Source organism: Ochlerotatus camptorhynchus, unplaced genomic scaffold, assembly GCF_037179485.1.
Source record: "Ochlerotatus camptorhynchus isolate MF236.1 unplaced genomic scaffold, CSIRO-AGI_Acam_v1.1 ptg000633l, whole genome shotgun sequence".
In the NCBI taxonomy this organism is placed as follows: domain Eukaryota; kingdom Metazoa; phylum Arthropoda; class Insecta; order Diptera; family Culicidae; genus Ochlerotatus; species Ochlerotatus camptorhynchus.
This window is the reverse complement of record NW_027041112.1, coordinates 692311-714325: the sequence shown is the minus strand read 5'-3', so window position 1 is coordinate 714325 and position 22015 is coordinate 692311. Positions and strand designations below refer to the sequence as shown.

The 22015-nt window shown below is 40.2% G+C and overlaps 1 protein-coding gene across 1 annotated transcript in view; it reads right to left on the bottom strand.

Moving 5' to 3' along the window:
* The window catches only part of Atg1 (serine/threonine-protein kinase unc-51-like protein Atg1), a 162516-nt gene that overhangs the window by 19842 nt on the left and 120659 nt on the right, over positions 1 to 22015 (bottom strand). Inside the window, exons 3-8 of the mRNA XM_065237596.1 lie at positions 7712 to 7799; positions 7144 to 7269; positions 6989 to 7062; positions 6765 to 6925; positions 6561 to 6697; positions 6256 to 6504 (exon numbers count right to left, since the gene is read on the bottom strand). Coding sequence (XP_065093668.1) covers positions 6256 to 6504; positions 6561 to 6697; positions 6765 to 6925; positions 6989 to 7062; positions 7144 to 7269; positions 7712 to 7799 — 835 coding nt within the window. The remainder of the gene's footprint in view (positions 1 to 6255; positions 6505 to 6560; positions 6698 to 6764; positions 6926 to 6988; positions 7063 to 7143; positions 7270 to 7711; positions 7800 to 22015) is intronic.

Genomic DNA, 22015 nt, shown 5'->3' with positions numbered 1-22015 from the left:
CGTTAATTGGCAATCGATGTCCGTCGTTAATTGGCACTAGATTGCGGAACAGAGACCGACGATTTAAAAATAAAGGACAACTAAAAATGTATCACTTGTCGTTTTATCGGTTAAAAGCATACAAAAACCAAATAATGCCACCGTATTACACCTTATTTTCAAAGGCTGTAGATTTCTCTAGCGGCGCATTGACAAAACATTTCAATCCATACATACCATCTACATGAACATTCAAACACAAAGTGAAATTTTTGATGATTTTTATTTAGAGTTGCCACAGTATTGCATGAGCCCGACGAAATGTTCTTCACAGGTGTTAAGAAATAATTTTCGGAAATTTATCCTAATGGCCATTCGACCTAAAAACAGTTCCGCCTAATGACCCAGCATCTTAAGAATATTGTTGTCTGGAATAGAAATAAAAAACACCCAAGTTTGTTTTGACTTCAAAAATGAAAGTGCCAAACCGACCTTGCCAACTTTGTCAAGATGCTGGATGCGAATGCTGCTGAAATGGAAACAAGTAACAGGATTTTTTTTCAGGAGAAAGCGTTTTTCTTTAAGTTCAAATCTGAGGAGCCTAATGTTGAATGCTTTACGAGGTGCACGCGGGGTATATATCAGGGTGTCGACTCAATGAAGAAAAATAAATGATATTCCCTGATTTTCAATTCGGTGTTTTTCTGACAAATTCCAGGCGGGAGGGATAGAATTAAAGGAAATCCTAGAACAAATTAAGCTCACTGATTAAAGTTGAATAGGCGAATCTACAGTTGTGGTACTATGTATAACTATACTGGAAAATTATTACTTTATGGTTTAATTATATAGTAAATTTTTAAGCTTGTCAACCATTGCTAGGCACAATGTTTTAAAGTTGTGGAAGATCCCAATTTTGATTCATATAAAACTTTTAATTGAATACATATGAAAATCCACCATAATTCGAGTAAGAGTGTCATACTGCAGCTATAGAAACTCCACTAGAACACCTACCGTATAGAAACCCAATCAAATTTTCTAAATTAAGTTTTAAAGATTAGCTGGAAGGTTGCTTCACGGAGCGTTGTTCGTAATATTCATTAAAATTTAATATTTGATATGGGGAATAAATATTACAACCAATAACAGATCTCATACGGCGAATTAGCGTGCGTGCGGTTAGCGGCGTCACCCGTCGCTCAGGCGTATTGTGAGTGCCACGAATACACACAAAGCAAGACCTTGATGGAGTTGGCTGGGTTCGATTCCCGGTCCGGTCTAGGAATTATTCGGATTAGAAAACTCCTGGACTTCCCTTTAAATTAAGTATGATTGTACTTGCCACACAATTATACTAATGCAAAAATGGTACAGGCATCGAAAGTTCTCAATTAATAACTGTGAAAGTGCATCTAGAACACTACGTTGAGAGCACGTAATAAGCTATTATGCTGTAAGCAATAAGCTTGAAATGCGAAGAAGAAGAAGGATAAGAAGAAGTGAGGGTTCGATTCCCGCTCCAGCAGGTGGAACTTTTCGTAACCCGAAATTTTCCATATTGGTCTACTGGGTGTTGTATGTTGTCCTCTGGTTGAAGACGGTGCCAATCCTCCGAAAACTGATTAGATTTCAATATTCGTGCATTTTGTAATCTTTTGAATATTTGTGATTTTTTGAATATTTCAAAGCTCTTGAATTTGTATTTTTTTTCAATCTAGATTGAGTGATTTGAAAGTTTGTCTGGAATTCATTTCCAAGATCCGAGATTTGATAAATTTCAAATGACCCACATCCTTGGTTTTTGTTTTAAGTTTGGGATCTTAAACAACATGCTGGTCGGTAAATGCTGGGTAATGCGCAATACAGATCCCATTGAGATCACTAGCATCTTCCCAGCAACTCCTATCCCTACCTCCCCGTGGTACCGGCCGGGAACTGTGAGCAACCTTAGGGAAGATCGGGTAACCAACTCCGGTGGGAACTTTGGTCATAGGCTGACAGGGAAGGGGGGGGGGGGGGTTGCTTCGACAAGCCTGAGCGTCTGTTCTCCAGGAGGAGCGGCTCACAACAGCGTCTGTTCCCCATGTTATGGGGCGGCTGATCTACGTCCGAGTGCCAGTGAAGGACTCTAAGCACAACTGTGCACCCTGGTCCTCCGGAAAGTTAGGGGGTTGGTGTCAGGCTCTGCGAGCCAGCCGTAAAAAAAGCATTGCAACGGAAAATCAGCAACAGAGGAATACGAACCGAGACCAACGGCAACGACCCCAGCGACGAAATAGGACTTGCGATTGGAAACTCGGCACGTGGAACTGTCGATCTCTCAATTTCATCGGGAGCATCCGAATACTCGCCAATCTACTGAAGGACCGCGGATTCGGCATCGTACCACTGCAGAAGGTGTGTTGGACAGGATCCATGGTGCGAACGTTTAGAGGTAATCATACCATCTACCAGAGCTGGGCACAGCTTTCATCGTGATGGGCGAAATGCAGAAGCGCGTGATCGTTTGGTGGCCGATCGACGGAAGAATGTGCAGGTTGAGGATCAAGGGCCGATTCTTCAACTTTAGCATAATCAACGTGCACAGCCCTCACTCCGGAAGCACTGATGATAACAAGGACGCATTTTACGCGCAGCTCGACCGCGAGTACGATCGCTGCCCAAGCCACGACGTCAAGATCTTCATAGGAGACCTAAACGCTCAGGTAGGCCAGGAGGAATTTAGACCGACGATGGAAAGTTCAGCGCCCACCAGCTGACGAACGGGAACGGCCTATGACTAATCGATTTCGCCGCCTCCAAGAACATGGCCATACGTAGCACCTTCTTCCAACACAGCCTCCCCTATCGTTACACCTGGAGATCACCACAGCAGACAGAATCGCAAATCGACCACGTTCTGATTGATGGACGGCACTTCTCCGACATTATCGACGTCAGGACCTATCGTGGCGCTAACATCGACTCTGACCACTACCTGGTGATGGTCAAACTGCGCCCAAAACTTTCCGTCATCAACAATGTACGGTACCGACGCCCGCCACGGTACAACCTAGAGCGACTGAAGCAACCAGATGTCGCCTTAGCATACGCGCAGAATCTCGAGGCAGCGTTGCCAGAGGAGGGCGAGCTCGATGTGCCCCCTCTAGAGGACTGCTGTAGTACAGTAAAAGCAGCCATCACCGACGCAGCCGAGAGCACCATCGGGTACGTGGAAAGAAGTCGACGGAATGAATGATTCGACGAGGAGTGCAGAGCGATTTTGGTGGTGAAGAACGCAGTGCGGGCGGTAATGCTGCAGCATGGAACCCGACAGAACGTGGAACGGTATAAACAGAAGCGGAAACAGCAGACCCGCATATTTCGGGAGAAAAAACGCCGCCTGGAAGAAGCGGAGTGCGAGGAAATGGAACTGCTGTGCCGTTCCCAAGAAACACGGAAGTTCTACCAGAAGCTCAACGCATCCCGTAACGGCTTCGTGCCGCGAGCCGAAATGTGCAAGGATAAGGACGGGACGTGAGGTGATTGAAAGGTGGAAGCAGCACCTGATGTGCACCTGAATGGCGAGGAGAACGTAGGCACAGGAGACCAGTGCAATGGAGGAAACGACTACGTCAGTGCAGCAGAGGACGGAACTGATCCAACTCCCACGCTGAGGGAAGTTAAGGATGCCATTCAGCAGCTCAAAAACAACAAAGCAGCTGGTGAGGATGGTATCGCAGCCGAACTCATCAAGATGGGCACAGAAAAGTTGGCCACCTGCCTGCACCGGATGATAGTCAGGATCTGGGAAACAGAACAGCTACCGGAGGAGTGGAAGGAGGGGGTAATCTGCCCTATTTACAAGAAAGGCGACCATTTGGAATGTGAGAACTTCAGAGCGATCACCATTTTGAATGCCGCCTACAAAGTGCTATCCCAGATCATCTTCCGTCGTCTATCACCTAAAATGACCGAGTTCGTGGGAAGTTATCAAGCCGGCTTAATCGACGGCCGATCGACAACGGACCAGATCTTCACCGTGAATACCAGGTCCCAACGCATCATTTGTTCATCGACTTTAAGGCGTCATACGACAGTATCGTCCGCACAGAGCTATGGAAAATCATGGACGAGAACGGCTTTCCTGGGAAGCTGATCAGACTGATGGACGGTGTGCAAAACTGCGTAAGGGTTTCGGGTGAACTATCCCGTTCATTCGAATCTCGCCGGGGACTGCAACAAGGTGACGGACTCTCATGCCTACTTTTCAACATCGCTCTAGAAGGTGTAATGCGACGAGCCGGGCTCAACAGCCGGGGTACGATTTTCACGAAATCCGGTCAATTTGTGTGCTTTGCGGACGACATGGACATTATCGCAAGAACATTTGGAACGGTGGCAGAACTATACACCCGCCTGAAACACGAAGCAGCAAAGGTCGGACTGGTGGTGAGTTCGTCAAAAACAAAGTACATGCTAGTAGGCGGAACCGAACATGACAGGATTCGTCTAGGAAGTAATGTCACGATAGACGGGGATACTTTCGAGGTAGTGGAGGAATTCGTTTACCTTGGATCCTTACTGACGGCTAACAACAATGTGAGTCGTACCTACTACGGGCTCCAGAAGAAACTACGGTCAAAAAAAGATTCACCCCCGCACCAAATGTACCATGTACAGAACGCTAATAAGACCGGTGGTCCTCTATGGACACGAGACATGCTATATGCTCGAGGAGGACCTGCAAGGACTCGGAGTTTTCGAGCGACGTGTGCTAAGGACGATCTTCGGCGGTGTGCAGGAGAACGGTGAGTGGCGGCGAAGAATGAACCACGCGCTCGCTGCACTCTACGGCGAACCCAGCATTCAGAAGGTGACCAAAGCCAGAAGGATGCGGTGGGCAGGGCATGCTGCAAAGTTGGTGTTCGTTATTGATCCGGTTGGCACAAGAAGGCGAGGAGCACAGAGAGCACGATGGGCGAACCAGGTAGAGCGTGATCTAGCGAGCATTGGGCATGATCGAGGATGGAGAGCGGCAGCCGCAAACCGAGTATTGTTGATTATGTCTTATCTTAAATGTGATGCTGTACAAATAAATGTATGTATGTATCTTAAACAACACAAAATAAAAAAAAAACCATGAGTACGAAACCTTACAAAACTTTCTGGTTTGGAATATTAAAAATATTAATATATATGGAATTTGTCGAATCCAAGGCAAGATTCTGAATCATTTGAGTGATCCAGAACCTACTTGTTTAAGCCTTGGATTTTAATAAAAATCTATCTAAACTGAAATAAGTCCCAGAATCTTGAAGATATGGTCCACGTCTTGGATCTTTAAAAAATATATCTAGCCCAAAAACTTTTCCCTGGATTTAAATAGTTCAAGTCTAAGCCTTCTAATAAGATTATTGTTTAATTATCCTACATGAGTGTTCATCTCATTATAGTTATACAGTTATGAATAAGGATTGACTAATATTTCCTTGAATTCAATTAGGAAAATCAGGAAATCACAGGGAATTCCATTTATTACCTGTAAATTCAGCGAATTTTCTTTGGAAAATTACCTAAGATTCCCTGATTTTCCAATTTTTCGACACCCTGGTATATGGACGTGCAAAAGGAGATCACCTCATCGCCTTATTTCGACAATCGGGAAGGAAACATATTTTATGACGGGAACAAAAATATGTGCTTCTTATACAATATGGAGGGGCACCGGATGAATCCCTGTCCCAAGCGGAAAGCATGGATGCAAGAAAACGAACAAACGAAGGAAGGTCAAAAATAAGACGTAGAAAACCATCAACAGCAGGACGAAGAACACAGTGGTAGCAGTACGGATGCAGATGAGCAATTCCAGATAAATTTGCAAATCCAATAATTTTCGTATTTTTTTTATTTCGCTGAAAGTTTTCAGAAACGTATAAAAAGGGTTAAAAGTTCCTTAAAATAAACCAAAGAAATAATTGTGGCTTGAAAGGTTAAACCATAGGACCATCTCATTCCATGGATGTAATATCAATTCCAAAAACTAGATGCGCGATATTTTCCAAATAAAAATAAACGTTTACAAGAAATCCGACACTTCGCCGGATAAGAAATTTGTCGATTACGAAAGAGTGAATTCCAACTCTCCTTCGCAAAATGTTAGACCCAAGTTTTGCAACCCTTGAGAGCAATTTATTCCACTCTTGAAGCTATGAATAATTTTCATAAATATTCAGTGCAACTGGCCCAATAGGAATGTACCAGAACGAAAACCGAAAAAAAAATCGCGCTTACCATTATTGTTTTCCAGCGTCTGTTGCTTCTGCTGTTCCTGCTGCTGCTGCTGCTGTTTCTGTAGTAGTAGTTGTTGCTGCTGCTGTTGTTGCTGTTGTTGTTGCTGTATTTGCTGCTGCTGTCGTGACAGTAGCTGTTGCTGCAGGTGCTGCTGCTGCTGCTGTTGCAGCGGTGACATGGCCGTTTTCTGATGAGGACTAGTGACTTTACCCGCTGTGGTATGTGGTCCGGCTGAGGATTGTGGAATTTCTGTAAAAATATGGTCCATCAGTTTGCTTCGATTGGAAAATTCGAATGACACCTACCGCTATTCTGCGGTGTCGTCTGTCGCTGCAGGAAGGCATGGATGAAGAACATATCGAAGGTCATTCGTTCTTTGGCGTTCCGTCGCAGCAGTCCCATCAGCAGGTCAGTTAGCTCTTTCGACGTACCAGGGGGGATCCTGCGAAAGCAAATGACGAGTTAATTCAAATTCCGTTGAGAATGAAATGGTTTGAGAATCGACATACTTTGGAGCTAGATTGGCATTCTTCTCGTAGAACATCTTCAGCTCCTGTGGTGTTTGGGCCTGGAATGGTGCCTTTCCGGTTAGGCACTGGAAAACGATGGTCCCAAGTGACCAAAGGTCCGCCTTTGCGTCATACTGCAGTGACATAATCACTTCTGGTGCCTGTTGGGAGTGGGACAATTCCAAATGAAAATCTCTTCTGGAAAGAACGGACATCTAGCTTACCATATACATAGGGGACCCGCAAAGGGTTGCCGCCATATTTCCGTCCTGAAGAAACCGGGCGAAACCAAAGTCGGCTGTAACGAAGGGTGGAAAGTTTAAATTTATGGTCCGCGATAAAAAAAAAACTAAAATCAAAAAGCAAACTGCACACAAACCTATTTTGAGTGTGATTTTTGCGGGTGCTGGAAGATGTTTCCCACAACCGTGGGACAGTAGAATGTTCTGTGGTTTGAGATCCCGATGGACGACGCCGACTGCATATAATGCCTTCATTGCACTTGCTGCGGTGGAGAGAAACGACGAAAGAGTTACGATTATGGTGCAAACTTCTACCGGTGCCTATGTAGTCGTCTAAGATGCTTGGTTGCAATAGGTTTCGGTTAGGAGGATTCTCACCGCGCACAGGGGAAAAGGATGGTGTTTATGGGAGTTTAAGGAGCTATTTTATCACAAACGTGACTGCACTTTATGCGATCATTTTTTTTTGTTCGCATTAATTACAGATCATGGGAATCGAAAAGTACCGTTTCAAGTTTAAGAGCACAATCATTGCCAGATTTAGTTACATCATTTCGAGCTATATAGTTTCACAAGTGTTAAATAACTTAAGGTGTATTTTTCTCTCCCGTGAATCCATCTAGTCTGCGTAGCTTCGTGGTGCACGCTTAGAGCAAGAGAAACTAACGGGGATGAGAAAAAAATGTGGACTACAATTTCAATTACCTAATTGACATAAAAACAGTCGTATCGTGTCCTCGCTGAGTGTTCCTTTCACGGCCAGATAATCCGCTAAATCACCGCCGTTGCAGTACTGTAACAAAAAAGGGAGAGAGAAAGGGAAATTTTAATTAGTTTAAAAGAAACTTAAGTTGAGAAGGTTAAATGGGCTGAAGACAAAAGTAATTTGATATGACATTATATTAATACGATTCATGATCTTCAAATTTGTAACTGTTTTTGAGAGGCACCTGATAGTTGTGGATAATCTGAGAAATACCAATATTCTATATCAGATAAACAGATAAGTTATAAGGCGCTAATACAAGAGACGCAAAAAAATGCGGTAAATGCTAAAGAACCGCACTATTTAATTTGTTTTTCTATACGATGAATTACTAAACAAAAAATGGCAAACATAACATATTCGATCGCTCACGGGAAGATGCAACCAGCATCACTCACTGTCTTGAAAATCTAACAGTCCAAAAGCAAAAATCAATTTCCTTTTAATAAAATTAAATCACAAAGAGTAGCGGATATCACTCATTTTTGATTGTGCCTCAAAGTTCTCTAAACTGGCTTTAAACATCTCCAGCGTTTGCCGTTGAAGACCTCTGTTTATTAGATCTTAGGGGCCACACAATAATTCTTGACAGTTCAAGCTGATTGCGACAACACACAATGGTCCAGTATGGTAATTTAGCAGGAAAAGTAGTCCTAGAGCTTTTGCTGTTATATTTAGATTGATGGTGTCTTAGATTGTTAGTGTCCTGGTTAAAAAAAATCTATCTCTTTACATTCTCATTTTAGAGTAATATTTCAGAAGTGGATTAATGTGTACCTAAAAAATGTTATTTTTTAGCTATAAATAATTTGTTTAAAATTTCTCATGAAAATCGTCTTCAAAAACCTTTTAAACTTGGATAAAATATACTTTTTTTTCCTAATAAAGCGAATTGATATCTCTTAAAGATCATGAGATATCAACGATTGTATTTATAAAATACACCTTTTTCAAATTGATATTTACTAAGCATGGGGCAAATATTCACCAATTTTCAATTTACTATTTGAAAGTGCTCACAAATAAAGATACATTACTTTTTAAACTCGTTTAAAATTAATTTGGCTTTGTTATTTTTTTAAATATAATTGTAAATACCGTGGGGGACCGAAATCCGTACAGCATCGAAATCCGTACACCTAATACAAAAAGTAGGCGTTTTGTATGACATGTACGGATTTTGATTCATTTCTTAGGTGTACGGATTTCGGTTCGCCACGGTAATGTGTTGTTAAAAGAGATGCAATATTTTATTTGCAAAAAAGTGTCTTTAAAAGCTTAAACAATCTTTCGAAGATGACTTTGATGTGAAATTTAAAATAAAAAAAGTTAAATATAAGAAACTACCGCTAGACCTAACCTTCTGATTCAGAAATCTTATAACATTTTTGACATTTTGAGCTAGTCTACCATTTGACGAATATTCGCACTAGAGATAAGTAATTGTTTAGACTAAAATTAAATGGTTGTGTCACATGCCCTTGCTAATGATTCGGTCAACTCGTTCGCGCTTAGGCCCGGGACGCTGCTGTCTACCCTTAGAGCTTCGATGAAGGGATTCTTATTGAATGCCTGCGTCTTCCACTTCTGCTCGCTTACTTTCATCCTCCGCATTTCCACCGGCGTCCGTTCGCCGATACTGTACCGGATCGCCTGATGGTCACTATGAGTGTACTCTTCGCACACTCTCCAGTTCATACTTGCCACTAGCGGCGTACTGCAGAAAGTGACGTCGATAATGGATTCCCTACCATCTTTGTGGAAGGTGCTGACGGTTCCTAATTTGGCCAGACTGACGTTCAACCTTGCCAGAGCTTCCAGCAGGCTATACCCTCTTGCGTTGGTACATCTGGTCTTCGTCCAATGAGCTCTCCGGTGAGACCATCTAGCATCTGGTGGAATTGCTCAATTGTCCACCTCGGGGGTGCGTAGCAACTACATACAATGGCGATCACGAAACCTTCGTATGAGCCCGCCACAACTTGTTGAATGGGATACCTGCCCATGACTTGTATGGCCGCCATTCCTGCTCTATCCGCCACCCAACTATCATTATCGAGAGGGATTCACGTCCTCCGTTGTGATCTCGTCCAGATCCCTGCACTCGACGACTGACTTCTGATATAAAGGCTCTTACCGTAGGGCCCCACTCTTTTTCTCCACTCTTGGAATTCTCGATCTGCCACTCTTATGCTGGATTTGATACCGCGGTCACAAGTTGCTTGATCTCTTTGTGTACGTTGTCCTGACCTCCGTCATTTTGGTTCTCCCAAGCTGCAGTTCTTGAGATTTGTTACTGCTGAATATCTGGCTTAGCCCAACGCCTGGCTGCTCTCCTTGGAAACCTTGGGGTCCTTGCTGCTCACCTTGCGACTTACTGCTGCTGTTGTAACTCGCAGAGGCCCCCAGGTTCAACACTGGTGATCTCTGCAATATCCCGCTCCTTGCGAACATGTTCGCTTCTTGCCGTCGTCCTTCATATTTTTTATGTTTTTTTTTTCATTTTCTTAATTTTTATTTTTTTCCTCCGATTTTCTTCATTTTGATGGGTCCCGCCTCCGGACCGCTATCTCCACTCAGTGTATGTAGTCACCTATCGTGATCCCATGGTTATCTATGCACGGTTATCGTGATCCCACGGTTATGTTGACACGGTCCTTCATAGGGGCCGTGTTCAGAGCCAGATCGGCCTAAGTCAGAAATGTTACATTTGAGCCTACTACTCACCAACCATCAATTGGTGATGAGTTTTGAACGTATCCGGAGGCCTACCAAGGTTTTATCGGGACGGGGGCAGCCACACTATTAGCCTACTCGCCATTTCAAGAAGGTGTAACCCTTCTTTACTCAGCGAGCAGAATAGCACAACTGTCAGCCCTGTAGCGTGGTATCTTACTGGCGTCGATCCCCATGTGCCGGTAGGCACTCCTGCGGGTTGTATATATGTATGTGTGTATCTCTGTATGTATGTGTGTGTGTCTTTTTTTGTCGTTTTAGTCTTATGTGATAAAAGTGGGCTCGGTGGCCTAATGGTAGCCATTTTTGCTTACTGGGCAGAAAATTATGGGTTTAATCTCAAGCCCCTTACACAATTGAGCTCGTAGGATTGCATAATTTTATTGTCAGGCTTTAGAATATCGCGTGATTCCATATCTAATTTATCCTCCCTATTAAAAAAACGTCCCTCCTGTGACAACCGTGGAGATGCAGAAGTGTATTCGGTTGTCAAACTAACAATCCTTCCCTTCCCCGATGACCGTAAGAACGTGGCCGGCGCCGTTATTGTCCATATAAAGTATTGAATATTCTAAACGTGTACATAGAGAATACATAGCTCAATCACGGAGTAGCAACTACTGAAATGTACAGTCATCTAAGCTCAAGCTCAAGCTCAAGAGTTCTGACGAGAATACCTATGGAATTTTTGTTTTAAGTGTTAATTCCAGAAATGCTGAGGAGGATTTCTAAAAAATAAATTGAAATATTCTAAGAGCGTTCAGGCTTACATTCCAATATAATAATGAGGGAATTCTGAAAAAATAATATTATGTATGCATTCATTTTCCATCAGATGTCACTGCTGTTGTTTGCGATGACATCTATCGGAAATTACGCATAATCTGTTTTCTATTAGTTGTTCACAGATTCACAGTGTAGTAAAACAAACCGAGAAATTCCTTTCACAGACTGCACAATAGAGTACCTGACACTGCAGAACATGTCTGGCATCTCTATATATGCATTTCGATGCACATCCTAAATCCCTTCTGTTTGCATATTCAGCACAAAAAATACTTTCTAAGCTCCGCCTCTAATAGAAAATAGGAGAACTTTAAAGAAATTCTGAGGGAAAGTTTAAAGAAAATTCAGAAGAGAATTTCAAGGGAATTCTGAAGCTGATTCCTAAGAATTTCTAAGGAGAAATTTGAGTTCAAGCAAAACTCATCAATGGCTGAAAGTTAATAAAGTAACCTAACCCCAAGCAAAACTCTGAAAAGAATTTCAGAGGAATTTAGATCTCATAAAAATTGCGAAGGAATTTTATGAAAGATCCCAAGGAAATGCTCAGGAGAGTTTTAAATGAATTCCAAAGATAATTCCGAATATAATTTCAAAGTCATAACAAGTAGAGTCACAAGAGAATCGCGCGATAATTTATTATGAACATTATTTTACATTGATGCCACGTGGAGTCTAAACCCGAGCAGGAGAAAATAGCTTAGACATACCTTATTCTGTTCCAGATAATAACATTTGATTTTGAGCAGTAAAATTTAGTATATGTCAATAAGGGGTAAAATCCCGAGCAGGAACGAATATCTCGATACCTTAAATTGGTATGGATTAGCTTGAAGGAAGAGGTAAAATACAAAAAAAAATACATAAAAAAGTAAGAGCTTGTATCCAAGACAACTTGTGATTTGACGTAACACTACGTGCTCGGTATCAATATTTGGCGACTGTGTTAGGGAAACCGCTTTTTCCCATCATGGAAACGCCTGGTTTTCAATAGATAATAATAAAAAAGCGAAAATTTATCGAAAGAATTTCTTGCTAAAATTTTTCAACTGCGAGATATTCGTGATCAATTCGAGATTTAGTCCTTACCTTAATTCGAAGTGGTTCTGGTTAATTGATAAGATCATGTGGTATTCGGTCATTACGAGAATTTTGATGAACCACTTCAATGCTGTTACGCATTTGACCACAAACGTTTGGTTGCCGGGTACATTATCAAAGAGCTTCGGGGATGATGTGGCTGGCAGCAAGGTGAGCAAACGTTCTATTAAAATTAACTCTTGAGTAACAAAAATTTATGGTGGTCCTGAAAAGAACCGTTTGGTCGTGATGGTTGAGTAATGCTGAACTATTAGGGTTTTCAACACGGATGAGGCTGGCGAGCTGTATGTTGCTTGGAACGAGGGTGACGCGCTTGGCATAGATGGCCCACAGCGGCTCACGACGAGCAACTGAATCCGATCAGTTGCGGTGCGGATTATTACTCCTTCTTCGGTGAATCGAAGGCTCTTGTGGGTAGTCTTGATAGCATAGCAGCTTGCAGGGAGCCTTTCGTTGTGTACTGGAGACAAATATACAACGCCACGCGCCGAAAGCACTGCTGCTGCTGCTACTGATAACGACCGGTCATCACAACTCACCACACGCGGTGATTGAATAAACAGCGTTCGGCGAGACCGGATGGAATTCGATTTTGAAATCTGTGTTAGGGAAAGCGCTTTTGGCAGGCATTTTTTTGATAATTTTAATTATCATAGCAACAGTTTCACATTCGTGCAATTTTCAATAGCGACCTTTTGAAAATTTATGAACTCTTAATTTTAACATATTCGTAGAAGGTCAAGCAGTTAACGGAGCAAGCAAGGAAATTCTTCCATGAAAACATGTAACAGGATGAAGATTAAAGAAGGTGAACTAAGCTGGAGGAATTTGATACGGTCAAGTAATGGAGAACACAAAGTGGATAGTGGATCGAAGAATCAGGAGCAACAACGTGAATTGTGCAGAAGTAAGAAGAAGATGAAGAGAAAAATTTTGAAGAACCGAAGCATCAGATGCAGGCGGAATGGCAAATGAAGCGGAAGAAGACGAAGAAGATCAAGAAGATAAAGCGGAAATAGCGAAATAACGAAAACGACATCGGAGGAAAATTGGAGAAATCGTGAAGACGTTGAAGAGAAAAACAAGGCAATGGAATTAAAGAAGGATCAAGAAAGATGATGAAGAAATAAAGATTTTTTTTTTTTTTTATATTTTTATTAAGGAGACTTTCAGCCGTTGGCTGGCTCGTCTCCGAAGAAATAAAGAAGATAAACAGAAATATGCAAGGGAGAAAGAAGAAAATTGATCAAAGAGTGAATGTAGAAAAATACAAGATACAACCAAATATCAGAAGAAGTGAAGAAGATACAATAAGACGAGGACGATACGCAGATGATTCAGCAAAGGAGGAGATGAAGCAGACCCGTCATCAAGATGGCAAGATAAGTGAATTAAAAATAATTATAAAAATTTCTAATTAAAAAAAAAGAAGAAAAAATAAACAGATGCGACTGGCGAGCTGTATATTGTTTGGAACGGCTGTGACGCACTTGGCATAAATGGCCTCGACTCATGAAGAGCTACTGAATCCGATCAGTAGCGGTGCGGCTTCTTCCTCCTTCTTCGGAGAATGGACGCTCATGTGGACTGCAGATCGCTGCTTGCAGGAAGCCTTTCGTTGTGTACTCGAGAACAATGTTCAACGCCACGCGCCAAGAGCACTGTTGCTGCTGCTGCTGCTGCTGATGACGACCGATCGGACACCACCACACACGGTGATTGAATAAGCATCGCTCGGCGAGACCGGATGGAATTCGGATTTGAAATCTGGGTTAGATAAAGCGGTTTTTGGAGGCAATCGGAGATAATTTTAAGTAACAGTTGGACGTTTGTGTAATTTTCAATAGTGCCCTATTGACAATTGATAAAGTGTTCATCTTATCTGATTTGTAGAAAAATTTCCAATCGATTGGCTTGTTTAGAAATAAAATTCATCCGCTATTAACAGAGTCCACTTTTCGTAACGCGGTCGAAATTTTCCCAAAATTCCATTAAAATACTAAATTATGCAAATACAATGCCAAAACAATACCGCACAGGTATTCTTTTGGTATCCAAATATCAATTTTTGTTATTTACAAAATATTTCGTATGCAGTTTTTTTATATTATTCTTTGGTATTTTAATTCTTATGTCAGGTTAATCCATACCTATTTAAGGTATTGAGATATTCGTTCCTGCTCGGGAAGTGGTATAATGTGTTATAAATGGATTTCGTGATACAGGAACAATGCTCTTAAATCTTGTAAACAGCTTGAAAATCGTTACAATCCCTAGTTTGAACATGGCATTAGAGTAACCGGAAATTAATCTAATTTTTAATTAAACAATTTTTTTTGTTATTAAATTAGTTGATATTAAACCAATTGGAAAAGTATCAAATAAGTTGCTAAAGTTGAAATCTGCATAGCGAATTCTTAAGTTGAATTTTCATATACCGTAAAACGGGGTATCTTTGATAATGCGGGTAGCTTTGATAGTAGAATATAATGATTAAATTTACACTCTACACTATTTCCGAATTGGAAATATTGGTTCCATTTTGTAGCCTAGGGTAGTACCTTGGAGTTAGAGTATAGAGTTTTTTTTTGCAGTATGTTTTACATATTTTCCAAATACATCCAAAACAATTTTTTCTGGTTTTTTGTCTGATTGAAAAGGCACTCAAACAATCACTTATTAAATGTATTTCCGATATAGTCATGACACATTCAATATTGCTTATGATGTTTCTGATTATATACTCATTCAAAGTTTCTTATATATTGATCAAAATTGTTTGCGATTCTCGCGTGGTTTTCTACTTTCATCGAGTATTATCAAAGTAACCCCAAAACAAAAATTTGACGTTCGGTCATAAGACAATAAAAAAAAGTGCAAATGCAATAATTTCTGGTAAACATGTTACCAACGAATTGACTCTAGGATCCCCAGTGCTTGTTTTAAAAAATAAAAATTTGAAAAACATTTATTGTTGTAAAAAATATTTAAAATATACTTCAAAGCTACCCCGTTTTACGGTAGTTTAAAATAAGTTGGTGTAGAAAAAAAATAAACATTCATTTGAATAATTTTTACATCGATAAAAAAGAAACACATATATAACCTATAATTTAAGACACCGTATGAGGAGTGTATTGATTTTTCACGGTTCTCCCATCAAGTTTCCGGGTATTTCTTGGGGTTACGGTTACTTTTGAAATTCCCGGATATTTCTAGGTTCGATGAGCACTCCTGTACATAGAGATTCATGATTCAGGATTAAGAAAATGTTTCGAGATCCTGAGACTTTGATTGAAAACAAATTTCAAGATCCTATGGTATTTGAGAAACTGTTCAAGATTATGGGACTAGCCATTTCTAAACAGTGTACCAGGGATGTGTGTGAGATCTGAAATTTGACCGTGAAAAAATCAATCTACCAGACATGGAAAGTTTGTCTAGATTCTGTGAAATGAAAAGTTTTCCAGATTCTCAATAGAGCAAAATTATTAAAATTGCCGGAATTTGGATTTCTCAAACTATTAGGATAATGAAGTTCACAGAAAATCAAGTTTCTGAAGGTTGACATTTTGTAGGATTCAAAATTTTTGGTATCTCGTACTTAGGAAAAGTTGATAATTCCTTACTTGAAGAATGGTACTCACGAATTAAATTTATCACAAAAGCAAAAACTGAAAAGCGTTGACTTATTTTTTTTTTGGGAAATTTTTTCTACAACATTAAATATGTACAGGCAATTTCAACCCAAATATCCAAGAAAACTTTACCTCCTTTTTCTCGTAGTTCTACTCATAGGCACTTCAAATATGTAAAGAAAAATCTAGCTGACCTAGCTCGTTCTAACCTTCCCCCTTCCAAACTGCCCCATTTACACGCCATAACGAGCCATAAGTACAGTCTCAAGGGATCCATTGAACGCTGGACCAAGGCATGCATTTTATGTCTTTGTGTGGGGGGGTGGAGGGTGGTATGAATGTTTCGTCCTTTCGTAAAACAAACCCAATTTGTAGCTATTTTTTTTGCGTCCGATTTCCAACCAATTGATTGCTATTTTTGGTTCGTACACCGGAATATGTAGCTTCGTGAAAATTGGTAATTGTGTGTGCTTACCTCCTAGGCTAGCCTTCAACGTACATGTGGATCGAGGGCTCATGTGACAAGGAGTTTGTGATGTGTGCTATAATTGGAAGTTTGCATTGGAATATACGGTTCTCTTATGTGGCTTTCTTCAAGTGACACAAGAAAATCAGGACAACGCCTATGTTGACCATGGCTGTCAATCCAGTGGCATACGTGTTTATTGTGTTGACACAGAGAATCGTTTCCGATATACATAAAGGTTACACCCATCAGCAGCCGACCGACAGTAGGTATTTACCCCTTGTGCACAGAAATGCACTGAACCGCGAAAATCATTGCCGTGGTTACAAACTGCGTTCCGGTTCTGCACTTCCACACCGGCACCGATTTACATAATTTTCAATTAATGTTACAGTTCGGCATCACCACCAACAATGGGACATAATTTCATCACAATGATGATGATGATTTTGGTCGAGCATTTAACTCTGCATCTAGACCAGTGGATATGAAAAAAATTCAACTAGGGGAGAAATTGTTTCCAACTTTCCGAATACAAATAGTTTCACGGCCAAAGACTTTATAGCCCCTAAATGTCTCGTAAAAGTTTCAAACGTCCCGAAAGGTATTAAGTGCTCTTAATTCTTCCTGCTCTCAATTCATTATGTGTACGCACTTTGTACCAAATTTCTCCTGCTATTCAACTATCCCTTCGCTGTTATATTTGGATGACGACGACGGGTGCAGTTTGTCCCGAGCACAAAGAACCATACGAGAGGAGAATCTTTGGATTATTATTTGCTCAACATAAACACTTCCATCCGAGCCGAGGTGGGTATGTCCCTCCTGGAAAGAATTCAAAACAGACGACTGAATTGGAGGAGTACGCGAAGAGCAGAACAAAGAGAATAACTGCTGCAGCGGTGAAAGTCGAAAAGGGACAGCTCACTCGAATGGTCATAAAGGTATCATAACTTTGACGATGCATCCAACATGTTCTAATTAAATAAACATCTGTCACCTACCTACTGTCTATGGACAGGTCCGTCACCCTCCCACCATTATCGACGACGACGGTCGGGACCACGCATGCATGCGTTCGTATCCGTTCAGCTCAGTGCCGTTGTTTGTTGTGAGATTTTTTGTTTTTATTTGCTTTCCCGCAAATCCGAGAGTAGTGAAGTTTCTGACGCATATACCGGATTGGATGCACTATTCGATGTGGGTATAGGTTTCGGGTGCCGGTTTATCATCGAGGGACCACAATTTTCGTAAGGTTTTTGTTTCAATGCGATGCAGTCGGGTGATTAATGATTGTGACAACCGCCACTCCAAACCAAATGTGACGTGCGACTGAACCTAATGGTTTTATTATCCCGATATATGATCGGTCATATGCCGAGGGTGAAAATTGGTTCTGTGTGTAAATTCTGTTCGAATTTTGGCTGATTCTGGATATTAGCTAGATTTTTGTAGAGGTAAAGTCTTAGCTGCTGACTTGCTGACTCTGGTTTTGAATAGAAATGTCCTATTCTAATTTCTTAAATTCTTTCCTGAAATATCTCAACCCTTTCATGTCTATGTTGTTTATTTTACAGAATTTGCGTTTAAGAAAGGATGATTTTTCAACAAATACTTCGTCGATCTACGAGAGTTTCGGCTATATTGTCTGAAGAGTCAAAGTAGCCTTCTTCGTGGGAAACAACATTTTGGCAGAGAATGGCATCACTGGTACACTGCTATGGTGCAGTATATTGTAGTATATATAGTACACTGGAGTCGCTTTTTACGCGGGTGATACGTCCCGCGTAAAAAAAAAACCGCGTAAACTCCGGAATCCGCGTAAAAAAAAACCGCGTAAATTCCGAAATCCGCGTAAAAAAAACCGCGTAAAAAAAGACCGTGTTAAAAAAAAAACTGCGTAAAAAGCGATATACCGCGTCAATTCAGAAATCCGCGTAAAAAAAAAACCAAAATCCACGTAAAAAAAAAACCGCGTAAATTCCGGAATCCGCGTAAAAAAAAAACCGCGTAAATTCCAAAAAAAAACCGTGTAAAAAAAAAACCGCGTAAAAAGCGACTCCAGTGTATATTGTAGTATATATAGTATATTGTAGTATATATAGTATATTGTAGGTAGACACTAGGGTGGGTCAAGTTTGTTTGGTGGATCACAACGTCCTATTTCCCACTGCTCTTTCGATGTATATTGAGTTCCCGAACAACGGTGTCAAATTCGAACGAATTTGGTTATGATCTGGAATTGCAGGAGAATTTTAAATTTTGTACGGGAAAATGTATGTGAAACGAAACAAATCTATTAATTTGCCAAAAATTCAAATATTGCTCAAATTTCGTAAATAGATTGGGAATACTATGCAGAATAACTTTATTGAGGACAAATCTATTAGATTACTGAAAAAAGAAGTTATTATTATACAGCGCATTGCGCACGTTATAAGGACGACGAAAAGTATGGAATCACTTAAGAGTGTGCATTTGCGTTAAATCGTTTTGGTGTCTCTTCTCTATACTTGAGAATTCAAAAAAATATCGGAATTCTTAGAACTCTATTTTTTCCAAATCTGTTTTTGGAATCTTAAATTTTTTTACGTCTTGATTATCTTAAAACCTTTCACAGGATTTCTCCGAGATTTTCCCGATTTCTAATAATTCATCTGGGAATTGGGACTTTCTCTAGTATCCTTCAAAAGAATCAAGAAGTTCTCTACAGATAGCTTTTAAAATTCTCTCTGTAATTTGACTCGAATTCTAATTGTTCTCCCAGAATTTCCTTTAAATTCTCCTCAGAATTATCCAGAACATTTTCTTTGTGTTCCCCAAAAATTTAAATGGAATTATAAAATGAATTCTGCTTAGGAATTCATTAAAACGTTCTTCAAAATTCTTATGGAATTTCACTTTGAGTTTCTTTGAAATTCGCCTAGGAATTGCATTCATACACACTTAGCAATACCTAATTTTACACGTGACGGAATCCGTCTTTGACATAAAAGATGAGACGTAAACAAACATGTCATGTAAAATTAAGTGCTCCGAGACTGGAAAGTTCGAAAGTACGTTTGATTGAGCTGAATTTCGCGTCTATTATGACTCAATTTTAAGTCAAAATTGACGCTCGTATACAGGGTGCGTGACGAATTTTTGCAGTAAATTTCAAATAGCAATTTCTCATGCTTGTGCATCATGATTTAGATATATTTGGCAGCACTGGATAGCTTACACTGTTAGGTGTAAGATTTAAACAAACAATGTTGAGTAAACGTAAAGATGTCGAAACAAGAAAGCAATCTGTCAGCCGTTGTCGCTTTGTTGCGCGCCGGAGTATGCATGAAAGAAATAATTCGGTCGGTAAATGTGTCTGAAAGAACAGTGTATAATATTAAAAAAGGCTTGGGAAAGTGATAAGACGGAGCACCTGCTCATACTGCTAATAAAGCACAGAAATGGCTTACGGAAAATATTTCGTAAATTTGGGAGGAAGAAATTTAGCCCCCAAGCAGTCCCGATATCAATCCGTTGGATTATTTTGTATAGGGCGTCGTCCAACGGGATACCAATAGAACCCCTCACACCACACTTAAGTCGCTAAAAGCTAAAATCAAGGCAGTGATGACATCTATGGATCGAAACATTTTAAAACGTGCATACTGCAGTTTCCGGAAGCGTCTAACTACAGTCGTCGAAAGGGAAGGCAATTTTTTTTGAATAAATTTACTTACAACTTCCATATGTTGCGAAAGAAAATAAATCGCACAAAATTCATTGCTAGAATAACTAACTGGTGTATTTTTTCTCAAATATGCCATTTACTGCAAAAATTCGTCACGCACCCTGTATGTCAGTCGCAGAGCACCTAAATTTACATGAATTTTTCTAAGTGTGTAAACTTAATTTAATTTCTTTCATGCTCTCTTAAAATTAACCTTGGAATTCTCCTAGATATACACACTTAGAAAAATTCATGTAAATTTAGGTGCTCTGAGACTGACATATACGAGCATCAATTTTGACATAAAATTGAGTCATAATAGACGCGAAATACAGCTCAATCGAACGTTCTTTTAGTCGAGTACCGAACTTTTCAATCTCGGAGCACTTAATTGTACATGAAATGTTTGTTTACGTGTCATTCTTTTTGTCAAAGATGGATTCCGTCACGTGTAAAATTAGGTATTTCTAAGTGTGTACCTTTGGAGTGCTCTTTACAATTCTTTTGGAATCCTCAAATTTTAAGTGTCCAAAAGTTTGTATTTTTCATTAGCTTATAAAAAATTGAAGATATATAGTCAACTCTCCATAACTTGATATTAAAGGGCCAATCGAGTTATAGAATTATCGACTTATAAAATAACTAAAATATTGTTTTTATCGTCTATGATTTTAAGAATCATACTTAAATGCTCTATTTACTGGAATATATGGCCTTAGTTCAAGAGTTAGGTCACTCCGCACACCAATCTTGGGTCATCTTTTTTGTCAGTGTGCCGCAGGTATGCCGATTGTGCCGGTCATAAAGCAACAGCTGCGATTATTTGTAAAATACCCACTTTGGCAACCCGGTATTTCTGACACCTTCAATGTTTTGGTTTGAATTCGGAATGAGGATGACGCGGGAAGTGGCGGGTGTGCGAAATTTTGGTGTTTTGTGTTCATAGGAGAATAAAAGTCCTGTGTTTTAGGGTTTTATAATGCCCTCAAAGGCAGACCAGAAAACTAGCCTTTCGTGATGTGAAAAGCAACGGTCTATCAGCGGCCGGAAATAGTTGGAACCGATGGGGAACATTGTTGGAGATCGACTATAGAGGATGGTGAATAGACTTCTGTAGTTTGTTTTGTGTGAGTTGCAGCATTATTTGAATTAAGGGTACTAATGGTGTATGATTAACTGTAACCTACATTTCGTATTTAGATCTATAAGTGAACTGCTGGTCTGAGTTGTGAACAACTTCAATGACAGTTGTTCAGCAGTGCTCCCATTTTATTTACAACAATCCAATGCCTACGAGATTGTGCCGATGGATGTGCCCAAGCTGTGCCGAATCTAATATCGGCACAATGAGGTGGGTGACTCACCCCTTGCCTTAGTTACTCATATGAATTCGAAAAATGGTTCAAGAAATAATTATGGAAAAATGGTTCAAGGAACCATTTTGGAAAAATGGTTCAAGGAACCATTTTGGAAAAATGGTTCAAGGAACCATTTTGGAAAAATGGTTCAAGGAACCATTTTGGAAAAATGGTCCCAGGAAGTTCTGAGCAGTTAATTTATAATATTGAGCCAATATGCACGATTAAATTTTATAAAGTTCCTTTAAATTTGTCGAACCTCTTAATGGAATCCCTTTATGAAGAGCATTGAGTGGGTTGGTTTATTTCCTTTAAATTCCGTTATAATTGCTTATCTTTTGACAGATACGCGTATTTCGTCTACTACTTGCAGACTTCATCAGTGCCAAGTACTCAACACCACTGAAGAATCCATCTTTTATCTACGAGTTATATACTAATCAATAGGT